The sequence below is a fragment of the Cannabis sativa genome, chromosome 5 (assembly GCF_029168945.1).
Source record: "Cannabis sativa cultivar Pink pepper isolate KNU-18-1 chromosome 5, ASM2916894v1, whole genome shotgun sequence".
NCBI classification, from domain to species: domain Eukaryota; kingdom Viridiplantae; phylum Streptophyta; class Magnoliopsida; order Rosales; family Cannabaceae; genus Cannabis; species Cannabis sativa.
In genome coordinates this window covers 60,218,006-60,243,325 of record NC_083605.1, presented here as the reverse complement: position 1 = coordinate 60,243,325, position 25,320 = coordinate 60,218,006, and the positions used below count along the sequence as shown (strand labels likewise).

The following is a 25,320-nucleotide window of genomic DNA, read 5'->3' as shown; positions in this document are numbered from 1 at the left end:
GGGTGGAGAAAAGTGAAGAAAACTATGCAGTTCAACGATCTTTTATATCTAATGAACTCTGGATAGTATTCAACTCCACATAAACTCTATCACACTAAGAGAATCATGATCTTTACAACCTTTAGGGGTGGATCATAATCTCTATATACTTAGGGGTGGAGGTTATCCATAGTACCCTATATGTATATTCTTTAGGGGTGGAGGAGTCCATTCCACAATTCCCTATGAAACACATATCTTGTTTAAACATGGAAGTAATATAATGAGTCAGCTATTGTCAATATAAATTCTTGATCTTGATTGTATGTTCCATTTTGTTTTTACTGTTATAAGTAAAAGTTTGATACCTTTGAAAGTTCTTTGTTAAAGTTTCACACTACCTTAATTGAGTGGGAGAATTTTAAAGTTCTATACCCATCTTTATTAGGTTGATAATTGTGATAGGTACTTAAGAACACTACTGAAAAGCAAATCTAACCATTCACATGGATAGGTATAGCTTATCAGAATTATGAGAATAAGATAAAGAACTCTAGTTCAGTCCATTCGAATGACTTGAACCAAGAATTCTTAATCCTCATAAAATTTTATGGTATCTTAATTTTGATTACTTTATCTCTGGCATGTATTTTTCACTTCAAAATACTAGTCTGCTATGTTGATGACTTAGTCTTAACTTAAAGTTTTAGACTAATACAAAAGTCATAACTAGGTAACTCTGTAAACAATCAGAGGTTAAAAGTATTATTTAACCAGACATCTGCTATTGAGTGGGAGCTATCTGAGATGTAATCAAATAGGGAACATTAGAAGATATTCAAGAAAGATTTATGAAAGTGATCTATATGTCAGATATTAAGGAACTGTGTATCAGTTGTCTTTGTATCACACCATCTAATTTCGAAATTCTTGAGATGGTGCTTACTTTGGGGGTGGAGGAATTATTGTATAATAATTCAAGCTCTACCAGAGAAGAACTATAACTTGGTCTATTCGAAAATACCAGAAAGTTATATCACTGAAGAAAAGTCTACACTGTATTATCTCAATTACATATTTTAAAATATGAGAGATATGTCTTCTGTTAATTCAGATGTACTTTTAAAATAGTAAAGATTTAAGTATCCCTTGATAAGTAAAGCATATAGTAAAGGATGTTTCATAAGAGTATTTATGAACTAGTTTCCAGAAGTTTGGGTGGATTCAAATATACTACACTTGATCTGAAGATCAAGACATCAGGTTGACCTATTTGCACAGTTTGTTTTATATTAGTGCAAGTGGGAGTTTGTTGGGTTTTATGCCCTAAATAAAACTCTTTACAATCTGATTAGTTATCAATATAAGAAATTTGAAGTGATTGATGTTTGCATGAATTCTACATGCTAATGGTTTAATATGGTTTAATATGTTTATTACATTCATACACACAAAATCAGTTAAATCCAGATCATATGTTTATTCACAATTATAGTATCGTCAACACAGTGGAATGTGATTGTGATCATATGAATCAAAAGTTTTGGTCCCTGTTTCATCAGTGTTATTGGATTTACACTAATGTGATAATCAGCGATGATGTGTACTTACACTTGGAGTAAGTGTTATGTTCTTTCCAGGACATTAGTAAAGTATACTAGTTTCGAATGTATGGAGTATACATTGGACTGGACCGATATTGCAACTAAGTTAAGATATTACAAACTTACCGTTATACATATCTTTCCAAGTCAATATCAGTAGGTGATCTTAAGATTAAAAGAATCTAAATCCTGATATGCTTGGGCTCAACTCAGGAGTGTTATTCATGTTCTTTGATTTATTAGTTAAGCCTACTTTTGGGTCAGGGTGATACGTATATTTTGGGAACATGATAGTATGATTGAGTGGGAGTGCTGAACATAAATATGGAATCTATAGCTTCTACTGGTGTATAGAAGTCAAGTGATGATTCCCTTCGAGCTTAGCAAATAGAAGTAAATGGATGAGCTCTTGTTTAACTGACTAATTATTAGATCACTAAACACCATTTACAGGTAGCTAAGTGTTTTAAGGGGAAAAATACATTGAGGGGTGAGAACGGTAAAGAAATCACATCTCGATGTAGATCATCTATATAGAGGATCTTTAAATCACAATAAGATTATAACAATGGTTAAATGAGATAGTATATTGATATCGTGGAACATACAATATGCTCTATATAAGTCTGAGAGTGCAATTCTAAGTTCTAAGAGTGGATTCAACGAAGAATTAATAAGTAGGAATTTACTTGGTAAATTTGGTTCACTTATTGGAAGCTCAGCATATAGATCCATGGTCCCCATTCTAGTTGAGAACATTCTGCTTGTAAGACTCATTAATTGATTCGTGATTGATCAATTATAATTCTAAAGTTAGACTATGTCTAATTTTATGAATTTTCACTAAGCAGGGGTGAAATTGTAAAGAAAAGAGTTTCTAGGTTTATTTATTTATTAATGGACTTTATATGTCTAATTAATAATTAAATTAAATGACAATATTATTTAATAATCTATTTTAGTTATTAAATAATTAGTTTTGGCATTTAAAAGGTTAGAATTGGAAAATTGGCGTTTTCGAGAAAATAGAGATAAAATTTGATAAAATTGCAAAATTAAGTGAGGCCCATTACTACACCATGGCCGGCCACTTAATGTGCTTTTTCAAATTAATATTTTCATTATTTTAATGCCAAATAAATCCTAACCTAAACCTAGTAGTTGCCTATAAATAGAAAGTGATGGCTTAGTCTCACATAATGCTTTCATTAGTAATCTGACAGAAATTTCTCTCTTCAGAAAACTGAGCCTTCCCCACTTTCTATACCTTGGCCGAAACCCTCTCTCCTCTTTTCTCCTTCATCTTTTTCGACCCTAGTGAAAGAGTGAGTGCCCACACACAGCAAGCAGTAACTCAATCATAGATTGGAAGACTGTGAAGGATCAAACTTGAAGAAGAAGGACATTCGGGCTCAGATCTTGATTATACTCTGCTACAGAAAGGATTCGAGGGTTAGAGATCTGAGTGGAAGGAGACATTAATTCCGCTGCATCAATGTAAGGTTTTCTTAACTTTATATGTGTTTAATTTATCGTTTTAGAAAGTTCATATTTAGGGTGTTTAAACAACATACTTGTGAGTAGATCTAAGATCCTGGTAAAATAATTTCCAACATTCAGCCATAGCTGAATCCACACGCCCCATTCGTAACACTGTGAAGCCTTCAATGAATCGACCCTGATAATCCCGGGCCACCCCTGCCGCTCCAAATCGAGCATCACCTGCAAAGATTGCACCATCGACATTAACCTTAATCTTTCCCATAACCGGTTTCACCCAATGCTCTAAGTCCAATCTTGAATCCGTAGGAACAAGTAAAGACCCCATTCTCCGTTGTTGAGCATTTCTCCATTGATTAAGGACTACTCTTGCCAACAGAATAACCTCCGCCGCTGACATTGATTTGTCTCGCCAAACCACCTCATTTCAGGCATACCAAATCGCCCAAAGAACCATGAGCAGCTCTTGCTAGGTCGTGGATGAGTGTTGTAGCAGAATGTGACTAAACCAATCCCAAAAAGACTCCATAGGCGAATGACTCCAATTTATAACCGAAAGATGCCAACAAGATCTTGCAAAAGAACATTGCACCAATAAATGGAAAATGGTCTCAGGCACCTGATTACACATAGGACAAATTTGGTCTAGAGGAATATGTTTGGTAGTAAGTTGAACCTTAGTAGCCAAACAGCCAGATAAAGCACGCCACATGAGTTGGTGCACTTTGGGGGGACATTAAGCTTCCAAGCAATTTTCCATATCTTAATCTCAAACTCACTAGTACTAGTGATCTCTGAATGGTGCAGCAACCGATATGCTTCCCTGACAGTATAGAAACCATGAAGATCCTTATGCCAATACCAAATGTCAATGGGGGTATCCTGATCAATGTTGGTTCGAATAATAATCTCTTTATCTCGATCATTGAATATATCCGAAACCACCTCTAGATTCCAAGCCCGTTCTCCTAACCGAATGTTAATTAATTCAAGAGAGAAATAAAAAAAAAATTATAACTAATCCTAATAGAGATGTCCAAGTTGGAGGGACAAGTTTTTGTTTCAGAGAGCTTTTTAGCTTGGTTAATTGTCTTGTGAATTTTAGTTACTATGGGAATATTTCTAGGTGGAACCTTTTGTTTCCATCATTAACCTCTCTTGCTTTGACTTTTCTATGAAGTTTGTATGTTTATAAAAAAAAAATTACACAAATGTATATTTCTTAATTAGTACACAGGACAAGCAAAGCATATAGCAATAATTTATTATTTATTATTTTTAAGGTCATATATGCTCTATCTATTTCTGTATATTATTATAATACCTTTCCAAGTGTCTCCTTGAATAACTTTAATGAAGAGAATATTATGAAATCAAGTGTTGTACTCACTGTTTATTTTTCTTCATCTAAATATAATATATATTATATATTTAGATCTATAGAAGAAGAACAAGAAGCAAAGCATCTCGTTCAAGGGTGAAATATAAGGATTTTATTTTTGAAAAGAAGAAATATAAGGATTTAACAGTTGTTTAAGTAAGAAAAAGAAGTAGAAAGTAAAAATAATAATAATATAAAAGTCAGAAGTGAACAAGGAACGGGAAGTGGCAAAGAATCCAAAATTTGGAATTTTCTTTATTAAACTATATTGGAAATTTTATTTTCTAAAGAATCTCTCTCCATCAAAAAGGCATTAATCCATCCAATTCATACATACTTGAACATCTCACACACACCCATTTAAGAAAATAAATAAATAAAAATCACACATACCCTATTTCAAAAAAAAAAAACATCACATACATAATAATAATAATTAGAACGTATTTAGAAAGTCACGAGGAGATTAAAATTCAATTTAATTAAAAGATTATATAATTTTATTACACTATAATTAGGATTATGTGTAATTAAAAGTAATTAATTATACAATTTTACATATTTATCTAACTACGTAATTATAATATAATTGTGTAATTAAAGATAATCGAGAGGTCTCAATTACACATTTTAATTATCATGCCCAGTGAGAATTAAGCGTAATTACTCAAATTTTTTTACTTTAAATATTAAGTATTAATTTTTTTTTATATAATTACTAACTATTTTCCCGAACAAAGCATTAAAATTTCATAAATAATAATCACCTCAAATCTAAATAAGTGTTATATTTTAAAATATAGTATTATTATTATGTGATTTATTTTTTAAATAAAGGTTTATAAATAAAAGTAAAAACCCAAAAAAAAAAATTAATAAATAAAAGTAGAAGATAGCAATCCAATTTATCAAGAGGTAACCTCCTGATCTACAAAAGCAAAACGTTGGGATTGAGCCTAAATTACTACTTTGATAATTACATTATTTAATAATTACATAATTACTTTTAAACACACCTTTATAAAAATACAAAATAAAAACAATAAAAGTTCTAGTAATTAAAAAAAAGAATATAAATATAGATAAGATTGGGAGATTGGGCACTACTACTAGTGTTGTTTAGATTTAAGAACATCTCCAATAAAGAGTCATAAATATCGTGTATTGTTATTTTTTAGAACATTTTATTAAAACTTAACTTTAACAATAATGTAAAATGTTAGCCAAATTTGACTCTTGTGCCAAATTTAGCATAAAAGATAACATGGACTAAATTTTAGCTCGCAATAAATACCATATTTTTTAATGATCTATTTGTCACTCATTAATAATTTTTTTTTTTTTATATTTATAAGATATTAAAATAATATCAATAAAATTAATTATTTTGTATAGTTTTAATGAGCATTAATGATAGTATTGATTTATAGCTAATTGCACTATGTGCATTGTAACACAAATACAAAAATTAGACCAAATATAACTTTACGATATATTTCTGATCAAATTTGACTTAAAATATACACTATTCATTAGAGATGGTCTAATTTGTACCTATAGACCTCTATATCTATATTAAGTATTTTTTTTTTAATATAGTAGCGTCTTTATATATTATATTTTTAGAGTTATTTTTTTTAATATAGAGTAATGTATTACAATCAACTAATAATTTAAGGGTCTTGAGTTTGAATGATGGGTGGACAACATCCAATCTAATATAATACCGAACCAATCTAATCTAATCTAATTACAAAAAATTGAACATCCAATTACAATTAGATTGGATTGGATGTTAAAAGTTAGATTGTAATTAGATTGAATCGATTAATGGATGTTATTCTCAAATTCTAATTAAAAATTGATCTAATCCAATTATAATTAAATATATGAAAATTATTATATTTATTATAATTTTTTTTGAATAAAATCAAAAGATTTATTAATTAAGAATTTCGTGTAAAACAATAGAACGCACTTTAGCGGAACAATCCTCCAACAGAAGCACACAACCTGTAGAGAAACAAGAGCCTCTTGCCAAGCAATGAGCCAACTTATTTGTAGATCGTTTAACAAATTACAACTCAATATATGGGAAAACTAAAAGCAAATTACGGTCATCTTGAACAAGTAAACCAAATTGAGAAACCATAAAAAAATTACTTTGGATAGCTTGGACACAGATCAAGCTATCTGTTTCCAAAATTACGTGGTCTCATGGATGATATGCAATCCAACTTAAAACTTCTTTGATGCCTATTATTTCTGCAATTTCAGGTTGAACACGGCCAATCTTCCCCTTAGTAAAAGCTTCTAGTATATTACCACGATGATCTCGAGCTACGTACCCCACACCAAACCGACCCTCCTGATCAAACAAAGCCCCATCAATATTAACTTTGAAATTATGTAACATAGCTGCATTCCAATACTCAGAATTTCGCCCCCTTCATTGAACGGAGACAAAGAAAGACCTTTTCTACCTTGAGCACATTTATACTGATCAAGCATATTTTTCGCTGATGCAACAATATTTGAAGCAACCCAACTCTTTTGTTGCCAAACAAAATCATTTTCTGCATGCCAAATACCCAACTCACCACAGCTGCTTCTTCCCTCTCATTAGCACGTCCCCTGCCGAATAACAGCAGTAGCCAGATGCTAAATGTTGCAGACCCGCCCCCAACATCCACCAAGCTGTGATTCCAGGCAGCTGTAGCAAACTCATATTCCATCAAGGCGTGATGCACAGTTTCTGCAGCAACATTGCACAAAGGACAGGTATCATTAATAGGGACATGACGTTTTTGAAGCTGAAAACACGTTGGAAGGACACCCGATACAGCTCTCCATAAGAAGTTACTAACCTTTGGAGGAACAATTTAACGACCATAAATTCTTCCAAAAAACCTGTATTGCCATCCACACTCCAAGCTCCTTTTGTTTTCTGCAAGAACTTATAGGCACTTTTGACTGAATACTGGCCAGAAGTCTCAAACTTCCAACTCCATCCATCTCTAACAGTCGAGTCTCTAAGCTGAATGCTAAATATCAGATCTTGGTCGCGAGCCACAAAGAGATCTCTTACCATATCTTCATCCCAGGCCCGAGAATCCATCTGAAATAGACAACTAACAGTTTTATTAACAAGGGCAGGATGCCTTGTTTCAACAAAGCCATTAGTGTTATGAGGGAGCCAAGGGTCATCAAGAATTGAGACATTCACCCCATTAGCAATAGTTCTTTGAGCTCCTGAGTATATCAGGCTTTTGGCTTCCATGATGCTTCGCCTAAAGCTTGGGTTATCTCCCAACTCAGTTGAGAATAAACTACCATGTGCATACTACTTTGCCTTACAAATCTACTGACCAACGAACTGTCACAACCAAAAGACGCCAAAATTGCTTCCCTAGAAAAGCTAAATTAAAGACTCTCAAACATCTCAAACCCAATCCCCCTGCATGCTTATGACGACACAACCTATCCCACCTCATCCAGTTTATACCCTTCCCACTACTAGAATCTGAATGCCACAAAAACTTAGCCATAAGTCTTTCTAACTCCTTATAAGTTTCCAAAGGCAAATGAAAAATATTCATGGCATAATTTGGTAAGGCTTGAGCTACAAATTTCAACAAGACCTCCTTCCCCGCACGAGACAATATACGACCCTCCCAACCTTGAATTCTCTTACGAAGCTTGTCCTTAAGAAACCCAAGGATAGCATTCTTGTTCCTCCCAACGGAACATGGAAGGCCCAGATAGTACCCATTTTCATCAGCTGCATAGATTTCCAACGAAGCACAAATAGCATCCCAAATATCACAATTTGTATTGTTGCTAAAGAACACAAATGACTTAGCAAAATTAATTCTTTGACCCGAAGCCACCTCATAAGTGTGCAAAAGCTCCTTAACATTGTGTGCTTCCTCCTCAGTAGCTTTACAATAGATATAACTATCATCCGCAAAAAGCATATGAGAAATGACTGGCGCACCTCGAGCAATCTTACAACCCGTGAGCAAACCACTTTGCTCATAACTTCGCAGCAAACTAGAGAAAACCTTCAACACATAAAATAAAGAGGTAAGGCGATAACGGATCACCTTGACGTAATCCCCTTTGAGCAACAATAGGTCCCAACTCCTTCCCACCATGCAAGATAGTATACGAGACCGAACAAACACATTGCATAACTAAGTTTATCCATCGCCCATCAAAGCCCATCTTTTCCATCATAGCACGTAGATAACCCTACTCAAGTTTATCATAGGCTTTACTAACATCAAGTTTGAGAGCCATATAGCCATCCCCCTCCCTCTTCACTTTCTCTTCAAATGATGCATAATCTCATAAGCAATCATAATATTATCCAAAATAAAACGACCTTGTAGCAATGCACTTTGAGTGTCGGATATAATAGTTGGCATAATGTTCTTAAGTCTATTAGCCACCACTTTGGACACAATCTTATATAACACGTTGCATAAAGCAATGGGTCTCAAGTCCCCCATATCTATAGGATGCTTCTTTTTAGGGATTAAAACAAGAATAGTTTTATTCAGATATGGAGGAAATAAGCCATGGTGAAAAAATACCTTACCATTTCTATGATGTCCCCTTTAACAATCGGCCAACTCTTCAGAAAAAAAACCCAGGGTCATTCCATTGGGGTCTGGAGCTTTGTCCAGATGCATTTGAAACAACGCTTTGCGAACTTCCTCCTCTGAAACGGGCAGCAGTAGCTCAGCATTTTGCTCAGAAGAAACACGATTTTGCACACTGCTAGTAACCTCTCCCCAATCAGTTTGAGAACAAGAAAAAATGTCATTGAAATAATTAACCATAAGCAGATTTAGGCCACTATTCCAATCCACCCAAGCACCAGATTGATCCTTTAAGCTTTGTAACAAAATTATTTCGTCTTCTATTATATTTATTTATTTATGTATACTAAAAAATAATTATTTTAATTATATTTTTAGTACATTTTTTTTTTGTTGAATTTGTAATATTTTGTTGTTTTGTATATTTATTTTTATGATGTTTTGTTCTATTTTTTTTTACTTTTAGTAATATGTTGTTGTTTGAGTTATTTCAAATTTGTAGCTACATTATACTTATAATAATAATATTTTTATAAATTTCTTCATATTTTTAAATTAATATTAAAAATTAAATATCTAATTAGAAAATCGATCTAATCAAATAAGTAATTGGCTTGAATTTTGAGGTATGTAATTAGATATCCAATTCAAAAACCCACCAAATTTAATTAATAATTAGATTGAATTTTAAGATATAATTATATCAGATAATAATTTTCAAAATACAATTATTAATGAGATTGGATTGATAAGAAAAAAAAAATATTAAATTGAATAATGCCAAACTATAATTTAAATCCATGCCCTCTCTCCTTTTGCCTTTCGTCCCTCACCACTAAGGGCTTATTTTTAAAGTTATGTAATTAGGATTGGATTATACATCTTAATTATTACCATCCAATCCAAATAACTATACTTCTTGTCCTAACCATTTTAGGGAAATTATTAAAAACTAGATAGATAAAATAATTCATGGAAATTGTGGTTCGGTGGAACAAATTTCATCCAGGCCTCATGGTGGTGGTGGTGGTGTGGTAAGTGTACACAAAAAAAAAAGGAAAAAGAAAGGTAAAAAGAGAAGAAGAGAGGATGCGGGGAGATGTGAACTGAGTTTCTTAATTGAGAAAAAAGAAAAAAAAAAAGGGTGAGGTGGGGACCGCTAAGGAGAAGGAAGGAGTGAGAGAGCTACTAGCTAGTGTGTGTGTGAAAGAGAGAGAGAGTACGTTATGTTATATATTTGGGTTTTAGCTCCCTATTTCTTTGAAGCTTTGAGATATTTGGAACTGCGAGAATTTCCACACTCGTAGTTTTCCATTATCTCTCTATTTTTTTTTTTTCCTCTTTTCATCCTGATCAGATCTTACAGAGTTTTTTTCTTTTTTTTTTAAGCTGACCCATTTTCTTCTTTTGTGATTTTTTTCTTCCCCTAGTAAAGATTGTGGAGAAACTAACGAATAGACAGGTATATCTATCTATCTATCCATCTATTCTATCTACTTTCCTTTCCTATTTTTAAATTCTGTTCAAGCCGTCTCATTCTTTATTGGGTGTTCTTATGATGTTGAGTTTGTGATGTATGCTTCTCTATAAAGTTTCTTTTTCTTTTTTTCTGCGATGTTATGGTTGTAGATCTCTTTTTCCACTCTGTTTCTCTGCTCTTTTGATGTTTTCTTTTGTATTTGAGTCTGTTTCTGATGGGTTTTCTCTTTTCTGCTCCTTAGATCTGGATTATAATTATTATTATAATTTTGGACCCTTCATTCTCATCTTATTTTCCAGTTCTGGATAATGTTTCTCATAATGAACAAGACTAAAATTTTCTCACTTTCTGCCAAATTTTACCATTCTTGATTTGCCAATTTTACATTCCCATGATTACTTTTACCGCTTTAATTATAATTGTGAAAACTTTGTGCAAAAAAGCTCTCTTGGCTCTATTATATATGACATGTTGTGGTTGCATGTGCTCTGTCTTCTGTTTTTTTTCTTCAGTTTTTGCCAAGATTTGGGGGTATGTTTGGAAGTAACTAATGCTTCAGGAAAAAAAAAAAAAAGGGAAAGTGATTGGCACAAAGAAAATGATGAAAACTTTCTTTTGTTTGAAGAAATTATTAAATTTTGCTTTAATTATGTTTTCACTTTTCTTTCTTGCCTTTTTTGCTTTTCGGGGTTCGGTCTAATCTACTGTATTTTTCTTGACTTATTAGTGGAGAGAGAAAGAGAGAGAGAGAGAGAGGTTTTTATTTATGAGCGGCTGGGTTTGATAAAATTGGGCCCCATAATCATGTGATTTTTTTAAAGTCAGTGTGACATGGGAGATTAAAACGTCGGTAGTTGCAATCAGATCCTGTGATTTACTCCTAACAAGTGGTTTTAATGGTTGTTTTTAATACTGGATCCATTGTTTTCTTTGTAATACTAATATGGCTTGTTGTAGAAGTGGACCTTTCACAACTTTTTTTGTCGTTTACCTTTTTCATTTCTTTTTGTATAAAAGAGTACATTTGTTAGTTATCTTTGTAATGGACCTGGCATAAATCAGTAGCTGTACTCTTCCAAACTTTGGGGATCGTAGGAGTAGTAGCTTGTACCATTTCTGCTCTTTTGCTGTTCATTCTGAAGATCTGGACATTCTTATAGTAGGGTCTCCAATGGATCAGCTTCATCTTCTTTAAACAATTCTACACCATTCTCAGTTTTCATGTTTGTCTTGTGATCTCTTTATCATTTATTGTATAATTTAAGATGCAGATAACTTAGTGAATTATTACAAGTTCATTACTGAAGGGAAAGTGGATGCTATGCTTGTCTAGTATGTTATGAGAAAATATTTAAAAAATCTTATTCATGACTTGATAATTCATATGTTTGCAGATATTTCCTAATTCTATACAAGATGAAGCATAAAGATGGGAAACCGGTGTACCAGCAGGATAAAAGTTCCAGAGTTGTTCCAATGTCAATCATGTTTGTTGTGCTGTGCGGGTTTTCATTCTATCTTGGTGGAATCTTCTGCTCTGAGAAGCATAGATTTTACACCAACGAAGCCAAGGATGCTGTAAAAGTTGTCCAATCTTCATTCAATTCAGCAGCATCCTCTCTCCAAGTGAAATCTGTCTCTTTCCCCCAATGCAGCGGTGAATATCAAGATTACACTCCTTGCACTGATCCAAAGGTATATTGATTAGTTATTGCCTTGTATAATGTGAATTTTAGAATTCGGGAAAAACTATATGTGTTGTCTAATGCTGTAACTAATGTGTTTTCCCCTTATTTCTGCAGAAATGGAAGAAGTATGGCGTTCATCGCCTTACGTTTATGGAGCGTCATTGCCCTCCTGCTTTTGAGAGGAAAGAGTGCTTAATTCCACCTCCAGATGGCTATAAGGTACCAATCAGATGGCCGAAGAGCAGGGATGAATGCTGGTACCGGTAAGTCAGTGTACTTTTATGACATGTTGGTCTGGATATTCAGTTTGAGTTTTTGTTCTGTTTTGCTGAGCTATACATGTGGATCTGGGTCCAGGAATGTCCCTTATGATTGGATTAACAAGCAGAAATCAAACCAGAACTGGTTGAGGAAGGAAGGCGAAAAGTTTCTCTTTCCTGGTGGGGGCACTATGTTCCCTAGAGGTGTAAGTGACTATGTTGATTCAATGCAAAAACTTATCCCTGAAATGACAGATGGGACCGTTCGGACTGCCATTGATACTGGCTGTGGGGTGAGTATTTTAATTTCCATGTCCTTATATATTTCTGGTATTTTTATTCATTCATCGTTAGAATATTCCAGAGCTGTACATTTTATTTCCTATCAGAGCAGATCAGATCATTTTTGGGCTTGCATAGTTAAATTAAAAAAGAAATGAAGCTTTTCTATTGCAAATTATAGCCATCTTTTAGCATTATATGGTAGTAAGTTAAAGCTTGGAGCACATATTGTTGATGGCTATATAAAGATCTTTTATCAAAATGATGTTTAGGTTGCAAGTTGGGGAGGTGATTTGTTGGATCGGGGAATACTAACTATATCCCTTGCTCCAAGAGATAATCATGAAGCTCAAGTCCAGTTTGCCTTGGAACGTGGAATTCCAGCGATCCTCGGCATTATTTCTACTCAGAGGCTCCCTTTCCCGTCAAACTCATTTGATATGGCTCATTGTTCTAGATGTCTCATTCCGTGGACAGAATTCGGTAAGTCTTTGTAAACTATGATGCATACAAATTAAGAATTTTTATTAAAACTCTGAAGTTTCTTAATGGTTAAGAGTTGCAAATAAGATACTAAATGATCGCAATTCATAATTTCACATTCAAAGAACACTAAACATTGTGCCACATGCATATTAGTCACTAGCTTGGATACAAATGATATTTAATCTGTTTTAGCATGAAATTCTTCAATTAAAATCTTTGTGATAAAGCATATTGAGTCTTTTATAAGTAACATCATTTTCGAGGAAATTTCTTGAAATTCTTGTACCTAAATTCAACTGAAGCACTAAACTCTAGAGTCTAGACTGCCTATACAGTGAAGTTCTCTTTATCAATTGGTGGGATTTGATGAGAATGGAACCTTATTTTTGTTATTCCTTTCATCATTTCAAACGTGGAAACGTTTTTTTCCCTCACATTATAATGACCTTTGAATAAGGAACTGGTTTTCTATATTAGTAGGGCATTATCTGTTAGCTTGCAGCTTTAATCAACTCTAATATCTCTGCTACCAGGTGGAGTTTACCTTCAGGAAATTCACCGCATACTCCGTCCTGGAGGTTTTTGGGTGTTGTCTGGTCCACCAGTAAACTATGAGCGCCGGTGGCGTGGATGGAACACAACCATTGAGGATCAAAGAAGCGATTATAACAATCTGCAGAAACTGCTTACTGCCATGTGCTTCAAATTGTACAACAAGAAGGATGACATTGCTGTCTGGCGGAAGGCTTCGGACAATAGTTGCTACAATAAACTTTCTAATAATGCTGACGCCTATCCACCAAAATGTGATGACAGCCTTGAACCTGATGCTGCTTGGTATACTCCTCTCCGGCCTTGCATTGTTGTTCCAAACCAAAAATATAAGAGAACAGATTTAAAGTCGGTCTCTAAATGGCCTGCGCGGTTGCATGCTGCTCCAGAACGTGTCTCGGATGTTCACGGAGGGAGTGCTAGCACATTCAAGCATGATGATGACAAGTGGAGGGTGCGTGCGAAGCACTACAAAAAGTTGCTTTCATCAATTGGGTCCAATAAGATTAGAAATGTAATGGACATGAATACAGTTTACGGAGGCTTCGCTGCAGCTGTGATTGACGATCCTTTGTGGGTCATGAATGTTGTCTCTTCTTATGCTACCAACACATTAGCTGTGGTCTTTGATCGGGGCCTTATTGGAACTTACCATGATTGGTACTTTTGCTTCATCAATCTTCTGCTTTTGAGATTCTTGTCAATCTTTATGTTGTAGCTGATTGTGGTATTTCTTTTGGCAGGTGTGAAGCATTCTCTACTTATCCTCGTACTTATGATCTTCTTCATCTTGATGGCCTCTTTACTGCCGAAAGTCACAGGTAAGAAATGTGGATTAATTTGTGGTGTTTTGTTTATGCGCATAATTTATGTTTTGATTTGGTAAAAAGGACTACTTTATGCTCTCCTGGATATGAGATGTTATAGTGTTTGTGATCCTATCTTGAGTTTCAAATGAACCAAACATAACCCTAAAGGAAATCATTTCGCTATGAAAGAAACCATTTAATGTCAAAACTTAGGCACCAAGTTTTAATCACATGCTTAACACTTGTGAGTGGCTCCCTGTACTTTGTTCAGATGTGACATGAAGTATGTGCTGTTAGAGATGGACCGGATCCTGCGACCAAATGGCTATGCAATAATTCGAGAATCTAGTTACTTTGTGGATGCTGTGGCTGCGATCGCGAAGGGGATGAAATGGGGTTGTCGGAAGGAAGACACAGAGTATGGAATCGAAAAGGAGAAGATATTGATCTGCCAGAAAAAGCTCTGGTATTCCTCTAATAAGAGTTCTCGGTAACAAATATGAGAATCTCATCAATTCATGGTGATAATTAGTCAGAGTACAACTACTACTACTACCTCGCTATTCCATGGTTAGAAGAAAGAAGCGAAGAGAAGCTACTACTTCACCACAAAGAGATGCAACTTTTAGAATCAAATTTGTTAATTAAAGACTCCAATAAGTTGATTTTGTTAATTAATAGGGCTTTTCATATGATACAAATATATTTGTTAAAGGTGCCAAATTTGTACTTCGGTTATTTTCCATTTTTGGTCCTTGGTTCACCCAATATTTGTTTCCCTTACATTTTAGGTTGATTATGTATTGATCTGAATGCAATGGGTGGCAATGTCATACCCTCATAGCTTATATATATTTTTGTGTATTTATATAAATGAGCGCTGCAGTTGATTCTTCCTTTGAATTCATCATCACGGTGTTCTGATTTACTACTAGTTTTATTATAGCGTTCGATAGTTTTGTTTTATTTATTTTTCTGAGTGAACAGTTCCATAACTTATTATTGACTTTTATATTTCTATTTGAATAAAATCAAATTGCAGCACAAGTATTGGAACCGACAATTGAAACTTTGCTTACCCAAGAATTGAAAAATAGAATATTGCTTGTTGTTTTGTTAAAATATGAACCGTTACAAAACATGTCACATGATATAATGTAAACTGTAGAGTATAGGTGACTTTTGTCTTTGTCTTCACATGCCAACGCCAACTCATCCGTAGCATGGACAAATTTGAATTTGATTTACTTTTCTTTGTCATTATATATAAAAAAATATATAGATGATTTGGAAAAAAAAAATTCCAATTCAAAGTCAATTAATAATTGAACTTTTAGCATAAATATATTATAAAACTATGTTTCTTATCCTTTTATTTATTGATAAGATAAACAGAAATTTAATTTGTTCAGTCAAATTGATTACCCTACATATTTATTGACAGATTATATGCTAGAAAGAAACATTTATTAAATTCAGAATATATATGTTCACAAAAAAAAATCAGAATATATTGGTAAAACCAAATTAAGAATATATTGGTAAAAAGAATAATTACATAAGGTACCATTTTTTGTAAAATAATTATATTTTTACGTTCAAAGAATGTTTTTTACATTTTTATGATTTTCTAAAAAAATAACACGAAAACTACATAAAATTAACATCAAAATAACATCAAAATAACAACAAAAAATAATATACAAATAACAAAAAATAAATAACAAATTAACAAGATTACAACATAAAAAGACCCTACTTTTCTGTAAATAAAATCAAAAAAATCGTAAAAATATTTAAAATTTCGTAAAACCGTATTTTTGTAATTTTTTTGTTATTTTTATGTTTTTGTGAAATAATCCCTTGGTAAAATCATATTTATAGTGATATAATTATAGTAGAAGATAATTGTTGTTTTATGTTCAAATAAATAAGTCTTAAAATAGCCATGAAAACTATATTCACAACTTACAATATTATTTTATCAAAGGTTAATTAGTATCTATGATAATGGTTGTGAGCGGTATTCAACCTCTTAGCCATGAATACATGAACAAGAAACAGAGGAACAAGAAAGAAGAAGAAAGGCAGAGGAAAAGAGAGAAGAGAGAAAGAAATCTCTTATTGATAAATCTGAGCTTTACACAGTTATATACATGTGAAAAACAATACAGAAAGAATTCAACAAGTGGGAAAATAACAGAATGGTAGGTAGTAACAGAAATAACTACCACCCAAACTAACTCCTAACAGTCTATCCTAACAAGCCCCCTCAAACTTAGCATAGGTAGCATCACCAATGGTAAGTTTGTGACGAAATGAAGAGAAGAGTTGGCTGGAGATAGACTTTGTTAGGCCATCAGCAACCTGATCAATAGTTGGAACGTGTTTCACTTGAACCAGGTGCAGAAGGATCTTCTCAAGGACAAAGTAGAGATCCAATTCAATGTGTTTCGTTGGAGCATGTAAGATTGGATTAGCAGTGAGAAGAATTGTGCTCAGATTATCGCACCATACAATTGGAGGTCGAGGCAGAGTGAGGTGAAGTTCAGTAAGTAAAGAGTGAAGCCATGTAAGTTTAGTAACTGTGTGAGCAAGACTTTGAAATTCTGCCTCAGTACTACTTCGAGAAACTGTATGTTGCTTTTTCCATTTCCAAGCAATGATATTAGAACCAAAGAAAATAGCAAACCCTGATGTGGATCGTCGGTCATCCGGGTCTGTGGCCCAATCAGCATCACAAAAGGCAGTGAGGTCAAGAGATTCTAGTTTGGTGAGATGGATCCTATAGTCCATGGTGCCACTGAGATAGCGCAAAATGCGTTTTACTGCCAGCAGTGTGATTGTAATGGATTAGCCATAAATTGGCAAACTTTGTTGACACTGAAACTGATTTCAGGTCTAGTGATCACAAGGTATTGAAGGGCACCAACTATGGATCGATATTGTTGAGCATTGTTAATAGGAGGGCTCCCAAAGGCTGACAGTTTGAGGCCACTCACCATGGGAGTATTGCAGGGTTTGGCTTCTGTCATATCAGCCCTTTGAAGTAAATCTCGAACATATTTCCCTTGTGAAAGATGAAGGCCTGTTGGTGTAGTTGTTACCTCAATGCCAAGAAAGAAGTGAAGAGGCCCTAAATCTTTGAGTGAGAATTTGTCATTCAAAGCAGTAGTATAATAGGAGAGTTAGGGAGGGATCACTTCCTGTGATGATTATATCATCAACATACACCAAAATAATTGTCATAGAGAGAGGAGTGTGCCTAATAAAGAGGCTATGGTCAGACTTAGATGAGGTAAAACCAAGGGACAATAGACAGTGGTGAAGCTTCCCAAACCAAGCTCGAGGAGCTTGTTTGAGGCCATACAAGGCCTTAGCTAGTTTACAGACCAAATCAGGGGCATTGGGATCCTCAAAATCAGGTGGTTGTAACATGTACACCTCTTCTTGCAAATCTCCATTCAAAAAAGCATTGTTCACATCCAATTGCTTGATATCCCAACCTTTGTGCAAAGCAAGAGTGAGAACAACTCTAATGGTGACAGGCTTCACTACTGGGCTAAAGGTTTTTGTGAAATCAAACCCTAGTTGCTGGTGGAAACCTTTACCTACAAGCCTTGCTTTGAGCTTGATAACATTGCCATCTGAGTCTTTTTTAATTCTATAGACCCAGTTGCACCCAATTGTTGTTCTACCAGGAGGCAATTTGACTAGAGTGTAAGTTTTGTTTCTTTTTAGTGCCAGAATTTCCTCTGCCATAGCATTGTTCCACTTTATTTGTTGAAGAGCTTGTTGGAGAGATGTTGGAACTTGAGTTGCAAGATAAGCTTTGGGCTTTCGAATACCACTTTTGCCTCGAGTTTGCATCTAATGTGTGTTACCAGAAAGAGAAACAGTTGGAGCAGTAGCTGTTGGGGCTGACTGGGTGGGTGACAATGGTGATGTAGCAGGTCTTTGTGGTGCAGCATGGTCTGGTAGGGGTTCAGAAGTGGGAATTGGTGTGGGGGTTGGCACAGGTAAAGATGAGACAGGCAGAGTTGCAGAAGGAAAAATAGTAGTGTTGTTGTGTGTTTGTGAAGGAGGTGATGCATTATGATTAGAGGAGGCAGTGGGTATGTCATGTGGGAATAAGAACTCAGCACTGTAGTTGTGACTGGCTATAGGAATTTGACTGAGTGTGTGAGACTCAGATGACTCAGAGGACTCAGGGGGTGAAGTATCTGTGATGAGAGTTGGGAACTTGGACTCATCAAGTATGACATCACGATAGATGTACAGTCTGCCTGAGGGATCAAGGCATTTATAGCCTTTGTGATTCAAGCTATACCCTATGAAAGTGCATGGTGTAGACTTGAATTCAAGCTTATGCTTGTTATAAGGTCGATTGTTGGGATAACAAACATAACCAAAGACCTTGAATTTGGTGTAATCGGGTGTTATGTTAAAGAGCACTTCAATAGGGGATTTTAGGGAAAGAACTGGGGTGGGAAGCCTATTGTGGATATATACAGTGGTTCGAAAGGCTTCATCCCAAAAACGTATAATGGTAGGTTAGCTTGAGCTAGAAGAGTAAGGCCATTCTCAACAATGCGCCTGTGTTTTCTCTCGGCTAAACCGTTTTGCTCATGAGTTGTGGGGCAAGGTTTTCTATGAACAATGCCTACTTCTTTTAGATAGTCAATGAATGCCCTATATTCCCCTCCCCATTAATCGAATTGAAAGGATTGGATCTTGGTGCCTAACTGTAGTTCAACTTCAGTTTTAAAAATCTGAAATGTTTTGATAGCATCAGATTTGGACTTTAAAATATATAACCATGTAAACCTAGAGTAGGCATCCATAAAGTGGATGTAGTATTTGTATCCATTGTGAGAAGTTGTGAAGGAGGGGCCCCATAAGTCTCAAACAATAAGCTGAAGAGGCTTAGTGTAACATGTTTCAAATGCTTTTGGGAAAGGGAATTTGTGTATTTTTTCTAAACAACATGCTTTGCCAACTGAAGTAGTCATTTTATTTGAAGTAGAAATGTTACACTTAGAAAGCACAGTCTTGACAATCCTTTCAGAGGGATGTCCAAGACCATTTTGCCACAGTTCAAAATCACTAATACACTTGTTACAATTGACACAGACACTGAAGTTGTGGCAAGATGTGTGCACAGTTGATGAGAAAATTGAGAAGCAGGAAACGATTTGGGTGCACTACTACAAAAAGGACTTTTTGCTTCAGTTTTTAAGTGACACATAAAGTATTTGCTTCGGTTGGTGTAACCGACGCTATTACCGTACGTAGACGCAAATACTTATTTTTTTGCTTCGGTTATGAACCGACGCTAATTGATTTTTTGCGTCGATTATGAACCGAAGCAAAAAAAAATTATTTTTGCCTCGGTTCATAATCGAAGCAAAAAATCGGTGCAACGATGCTACTTGTTTTTTGCTTCAGTTATGAACCGAAGCAAAAAAAATGTTTTTGCCCCGGTTCATAATCGAAGCAAAAAATTGGTGCAACGACGCTAATTATTTTTTGCTTCGGTTATGAACTGAAGTAAAAATATTTAAAAATTAAAAAAAAACCAAATAATTCCAACCAAAAATAAATACAATATCAGATCAATCTTTTAATGAAAAATAAGACATTATCAGACACAAACAATACTAAGATTTGTTTAAACACCAAAAAATAAAAATTCAGAATTCAAATAATAAAAATATATCTCAAATTATACTAGATCCTACCATATAAATTTTTACTTTTTGAGTTTGAAAGCAAGCAAAAATCTTAAGATAAATGTTTCCATATTATTGGACGATCTCTAGATATTAGAGAAATATGAGGTGGCGAATGTAAAAAATATATATAATATTTAATCATTAGCAACGCAAGAAATAAAATTATTCTAAGAGAAGCAAAAACATATATAAACAAAATGAGACAACCAAAGCTTAAAAATTAATTGATAGTGTCAATAACAAGTATACAAACCAACTCCAAAACCTATATTTATGTTTAGAGCATATTACTTTTCTATATTAAAAATTACAACTATAAAGATGTAGAAATAAGACAAATTGATCAAATATTACTAAAATGAGAAAACAAAGAAAAGACAAAGAACGACCTTAATTTAAGTAGATACTGGTGGACTTCTTCCTATATGAAGACGCTGAATAAAAGCTTGTTTCTGAAAAATATGATCTCCAAGAATCCAAAGTAGATCAAAATAAAATCATAAAAGAAAAGTTTCATTCATTTCCCACACCTACAAGAAAGAGATATGTATAATTAGGTACCATCATGTGTTTTGCAACACCGAATGAGAAAAAGACAAAAGAAAGTATCATTATGGACATTAATTTGAAACCCACATTCTACCCATTTCCATTTAGATGCCCTTCTTTCTTCTTGCTTATTTGTTATCTAATAATTTTTCAATTTAACAGCATTGTGGAAATTCTATATTTCTAAAAAGATGCAAAATGAAAGAATTTGGCTAAAGTTTGCACACCTAAATAACTCAACATGACCCAATTAATAAATAACTTTGTTGGCATACTTGTCTTCCAATTGTAAAATAAAAACTATCGTCTAAGACAAATAAAAATAAATTGAAAAGGTATGCCTATTATGCTTCCAAGAGACACCCTAGATGTAAAACAAATAATAAATTGGGATCTCCCAAATTCTATTTATAAATATGTCAAATACAACATAAATCAAGGACAATACACAAAATATGAAAATATATGTCCATGTCTTGAAAAGAAAATAATTCATTCAAGTATATATATATATATAAATATATATATATTGATTTAAATTGATCATGAAACAACAACAATGCGACGATTTACTAAAATTTTTTATTAGAATTATGACAGAGTAAACAAGGAAGAAGTGTGGAATGAGTTTAATGAATTGCTTGGCTTCTTGAACAGCCAAAGCACTCATTATATATCAATCTAGTGAGTACAAAAGATTTAGCAAACATTTTACAACTCACTAAGAAGCTGAATAACAGAATCTACTATACAAGAATAGCTATGCAACTAAATAAATAGTTGAAAATAATATACTAATGACTACCAAATCCTAATTAAGTTAAAATGACTTAATATTTACTTCTCCAATAAGACTTTAAATAATGGGATCATAACCATATCTCAATGTGAAATAGCCAATGACTAGCACAAACCAAGGTTGTGGATAAAAGGGAAAAAGACATAAAAGATCAACTTAGACAATTGCTTTTCTTCAATGTGCAAATAATAACAATGTCTTAAACATTAAACATAGTGTAATTGTAATACTGTTTAAGAGTTGAAAAAAAAAAAGAAATGAATATTAATGGCAACCAATGAATTCTAGACACTATAGTTCTCAGAGATAGAAAAAAAAAATCAAGCCAACTATATATACATTAAACATAATTTTTTGACACAATAATAAACATAATTTTTATATATGCTTAGTGTTTACATTTGATTACCCATCAAATGTATAGATATACAAGGTTCTGATAAGTTTTCCCACCTATTAGACAAAATCAAAGAAGGGATAACAACAAGACATTCACCTATAATTAATAATACTATAGGACAACAATCCAACATTTAATATGAAAATAGGCCTAACAATGTACTAAGGACCACACTGTTTGTCACCAAGATTTCCCTTCACCACATTTCCATTGAATATAAATTAAATATAAAGGCATTGTTCTTTATATTTCCCTAAGAAAACGATACATGAATAGATCTTATTATTAAAATTATAAGAGTTAATATTGACAAAAGAAATCTATGAAAAAGGACACAAGAGTATATGTATATATACAGATTAAAAACGCGGTGTGTGTGGTTCACTCACAATGGAAAAAATTACTGGTACAAATAATAATAAGTTTATGTTTATTCCATGAAAATCAATCATCATTGTAATCTTTTGAAGGCTGAGCTTCAAAGCCTCCTCCTGCCCTCTTGTCTAATGAGTAAGGCATATAGGTTCCAAGGATTCTATCCCACATTGAATATAAATTTTAGGAATCAACTTGTGGAAGCTTTACAATTTTACAATTTGAATTTTGCTTCAGGAATGAAAAAAAATAAAACTAGAATCAATATGATCGTGAAATACCAATGCAACCAACACTTTTATGTAGCTTGTAATAACTAGGCCTTCTAATATCTTGAAAGACAACCTTAAAAATTATCCATTTGCAAAAAAATCTATGACATTAAAGATTACAACTTCTCAAGATGAACAGAGCTTCTAATACTTAAATACCCAACAATTATATGGCTTGAAATGATGAAAGACTCTTAAATATAAACTGATTTGTTATAATTAAAGCATAATTTCTCCAAGAACTTTGGCAAGAAGTTGATCAAAGGTGTATATAAATAAATTATCTAATGCAAAATGATGAATAATGAACAATGAACTAACCAAAAACAAAACAAAATGGTTAATGAACTTTGAAAAAAAAAAACAAACATGATAAAATGATTAACAATGAACAATGAACCAGAAATAAAAAGCTTAATGAGACATAAATTGAATTAAAGTACACACAATGAACAATAAACATACCAAACAATAAACAATCAAACAATCACCCACCACTTACTGAACAATCAAACAATAAACTAAATATATATATATAGAAATATATACCAGGAAGAGCTTGGAGTTGAGGAGGGCGGAGCCGAGCGGCTTTGGAGTCGACGAGGCCAGAGCTCGAACACTGAGCAAGCGAAGTGGATGGCAGGCAAGCTCCAGTCAAACGGAGAAATGTCACTGTGTGAGAGAGAGAGAGAGAAGAGAGATAGAGGGTTGGGCGGTGGAGAATGCAACAAAGAGAAAGAGAGAGGAAGGGACGGTGGGCGAACAATGACACTGAGAGAAAGAGAGAGAAAGGGATGGTGGGTGGTGGAGGTTTGAAATGGGGAAGAAGATGGTGAAAACCTAATTTTTATTTTCAATGTGGAAGAGGAGATGGGGTTTCAGGGGTTAATGAAGATAAAAGACACATATTGCTTCGGTTAGCAATAAATGATCACCACAAATGCTAATTGACGCAAAATGTGTGTGTATATATATTTAAAATTTATCTTTAGTGTCAGTTTTTGTTTTAGTGTCGGAGACATCACTGACGCAAATTAGTCATTATTTGCATCGGTTACTAACTTAAGCAAATAAGTAAGGGTCCACTTTTGCGTCGGTCAACAACTTTGACCAGACGCGTTAACCGACGCAAAAAGTCTTTTTTCTAATAGTGGTGAGGCAGATAGTTGTAGTTGATTAGAGTCAAAAGTATATAAGCCATTGTGGTGTTTCCCAGTCAGGAGAACAGCTTTGCTCACTTGATACTTAACATAACACACATTAGGATAAAACACAAAATATACATTATTGTCAGCTGCAAACTTCAAAACACTAAGCAAGTTCTTAGTAAGATTAGGAACATGTAGCAATTTATTGAGAATCAAAGGTTTAGTGCAAAAATTGGGAATGAGATAGGTGTTACCAATTTGAGAGATTGGAAGACTAGCACCATTACCAACATATAGTTGCTCAGGACCATCATATTCAGTAGCTGTCATAACATTTTGTCCATTTTGTGTGCAATGATTTGTTGCACCAAAGTTGGGATACAAGTTATCGTCTGAAGTTTGAGTTGTATGGGCCACATTTGCTTGTAACTGAGTTTGATCAGTGCCGGGAAACACTCCAGTGAAGCTTTTGTCAAAGCGGTAGAAACAGTCGATGACTGTGTGGCCAAGCTTGTGACAAAGCTGGCATTGGAGACGATTTGGAGCAGCTGGAAATTGTCCACCCCTTCCTCTGCCTTGTGTGGAGACATTAGATCCTCAAAGGGGAACTTGAGTTCTAACGTTTCCTCTAGAATTGGAGAAGGAAGAAGGGTTAGAAAAATTGAAACCATTGGGAAAGTACTGACCCCGAAGATAGGCAGAGGGTTTCAAATTGCGATTTGTTTGAGCATAGAAGGCTTCAAGGGCAGAATCTTGATCAACCAAGGCCATATTGATGCTTGATTTAGCTTCTTGATCCTCCTTCTCAATTCGAGATTCAGAAGCAAGAAGCAAGGCTTTGATCTCTCCCACGATGTAGCCTTCAACACACGTGTTGGTAGAGATAATGAAGGTGTCATAGTCGCTAGGGAGGCCTTTGAATATAGCAGCAATATGGTTACAGTCAGAAAGAACTTCACCAACAGATGCTAAAAGATCCACATGTTGCTTCACCTTTAGAAGATAGTCGTTGAGACTCATCGTGCCCTTCTTTGATTTCTGGAGCTTGGTTCTGAATTCCAAAATCTTGGACGAAACTTTCAGTGTGAAATGTTGCTCCAAAGCTTTCCAGATCTGTCGTGCTAAATTGTAGCCAACCATTCGAGTTAGGAGGCTCTCAGTCATGGAAGAGAGAAGCCAAGAGACAAGAAGCTGATGTTGGACTTCCCAATCCAAGAACTCTGGATTGAATCTTTGAGCAGCACGATCTGTGTCACTGAGGTATTGAGGTGGAGGTGGAACGTCTTGAATGAATTTCTGCAACTGGTTACCACAAATGGCAACTAAGATTTGTTGCTTCCATAAAAGGAAGTTGTGATCGTTGAGCTTGATCGAGACAGTGTGGTTGAAGTAGACAGGATTGGCATCATCTTGA

The 25,320-nt window shown here is 34.2% G+C and overlaps 1 protein-coding gene and 1 long non-coding RNA gene across 5 annotated transcripts; one reads left to right on the top strand and one right to left on the bottom strand.

Annotated features, from left to right (window-relative positions):
- Positions 1 to 10,057: 10,057 nt before the first annotated feature.
- On the top strand, positions 10,058 to 15,535 carry LOC115716678 (probable methyltransferase PMT21). 4 transcript variants are annotated; one of them, XM_030645530.2, is made up of 8 exons: positions 10,058 to 10,533; positions 11,946 to 12,246; positions 12,354 to 12,502; positions 12,597 to 12,792; positions 13,054 to 13,264; positions 13,801 to 14,479; positions 14,563 to 14,640; positions 14,900 to 15,535. In XM_030645530.2, exons 2-8 carry the CDS (start codon positions 11,968 to 11,970, stop codon positions 15,120 to 15,122), a joined length of 1,815 nt encoding a protein of 604 aa, XP_030501390.2. In that variant the 5' UTR covers positions 10,058 to 10,533; positions 11,946 to 11,967; the 3' UTR covers positions 15,123 to 15,535. The 4 variants fall into 4 exon arrangements, with proteins under 4 accessions (XP_030501390.2, XP_060971791.1, XP_060971793.1 ...); XM_061115808.1 differs by having other exon boundaries at positions 10,320 to 11,774; XM_061115810.1 differs by lacking the exon at positions 10,058 to 10,533 and adding an exon at positions 10,598 to 10,645.
- Positions 15,536 to 20,552: 5,017 nt separating this feature from the next.
- On the bottom strand, positions 20,553 to 23,825 carry LOC133037967 (uncharacterized). Its single transcript, XR_009687935.1, has 2 exons — positions 23,308 to 23,825; positions 20,553 to 20,893 (listed from the first exon to the last, which is right to left on the bottom strand). It is a non-coding gene; the product is annotated as an uncharacterized LOC133037967 (long non-coding RNA).
- Positions 23,826 to 25,320: the final 1,495 nt, after the last annotated feature.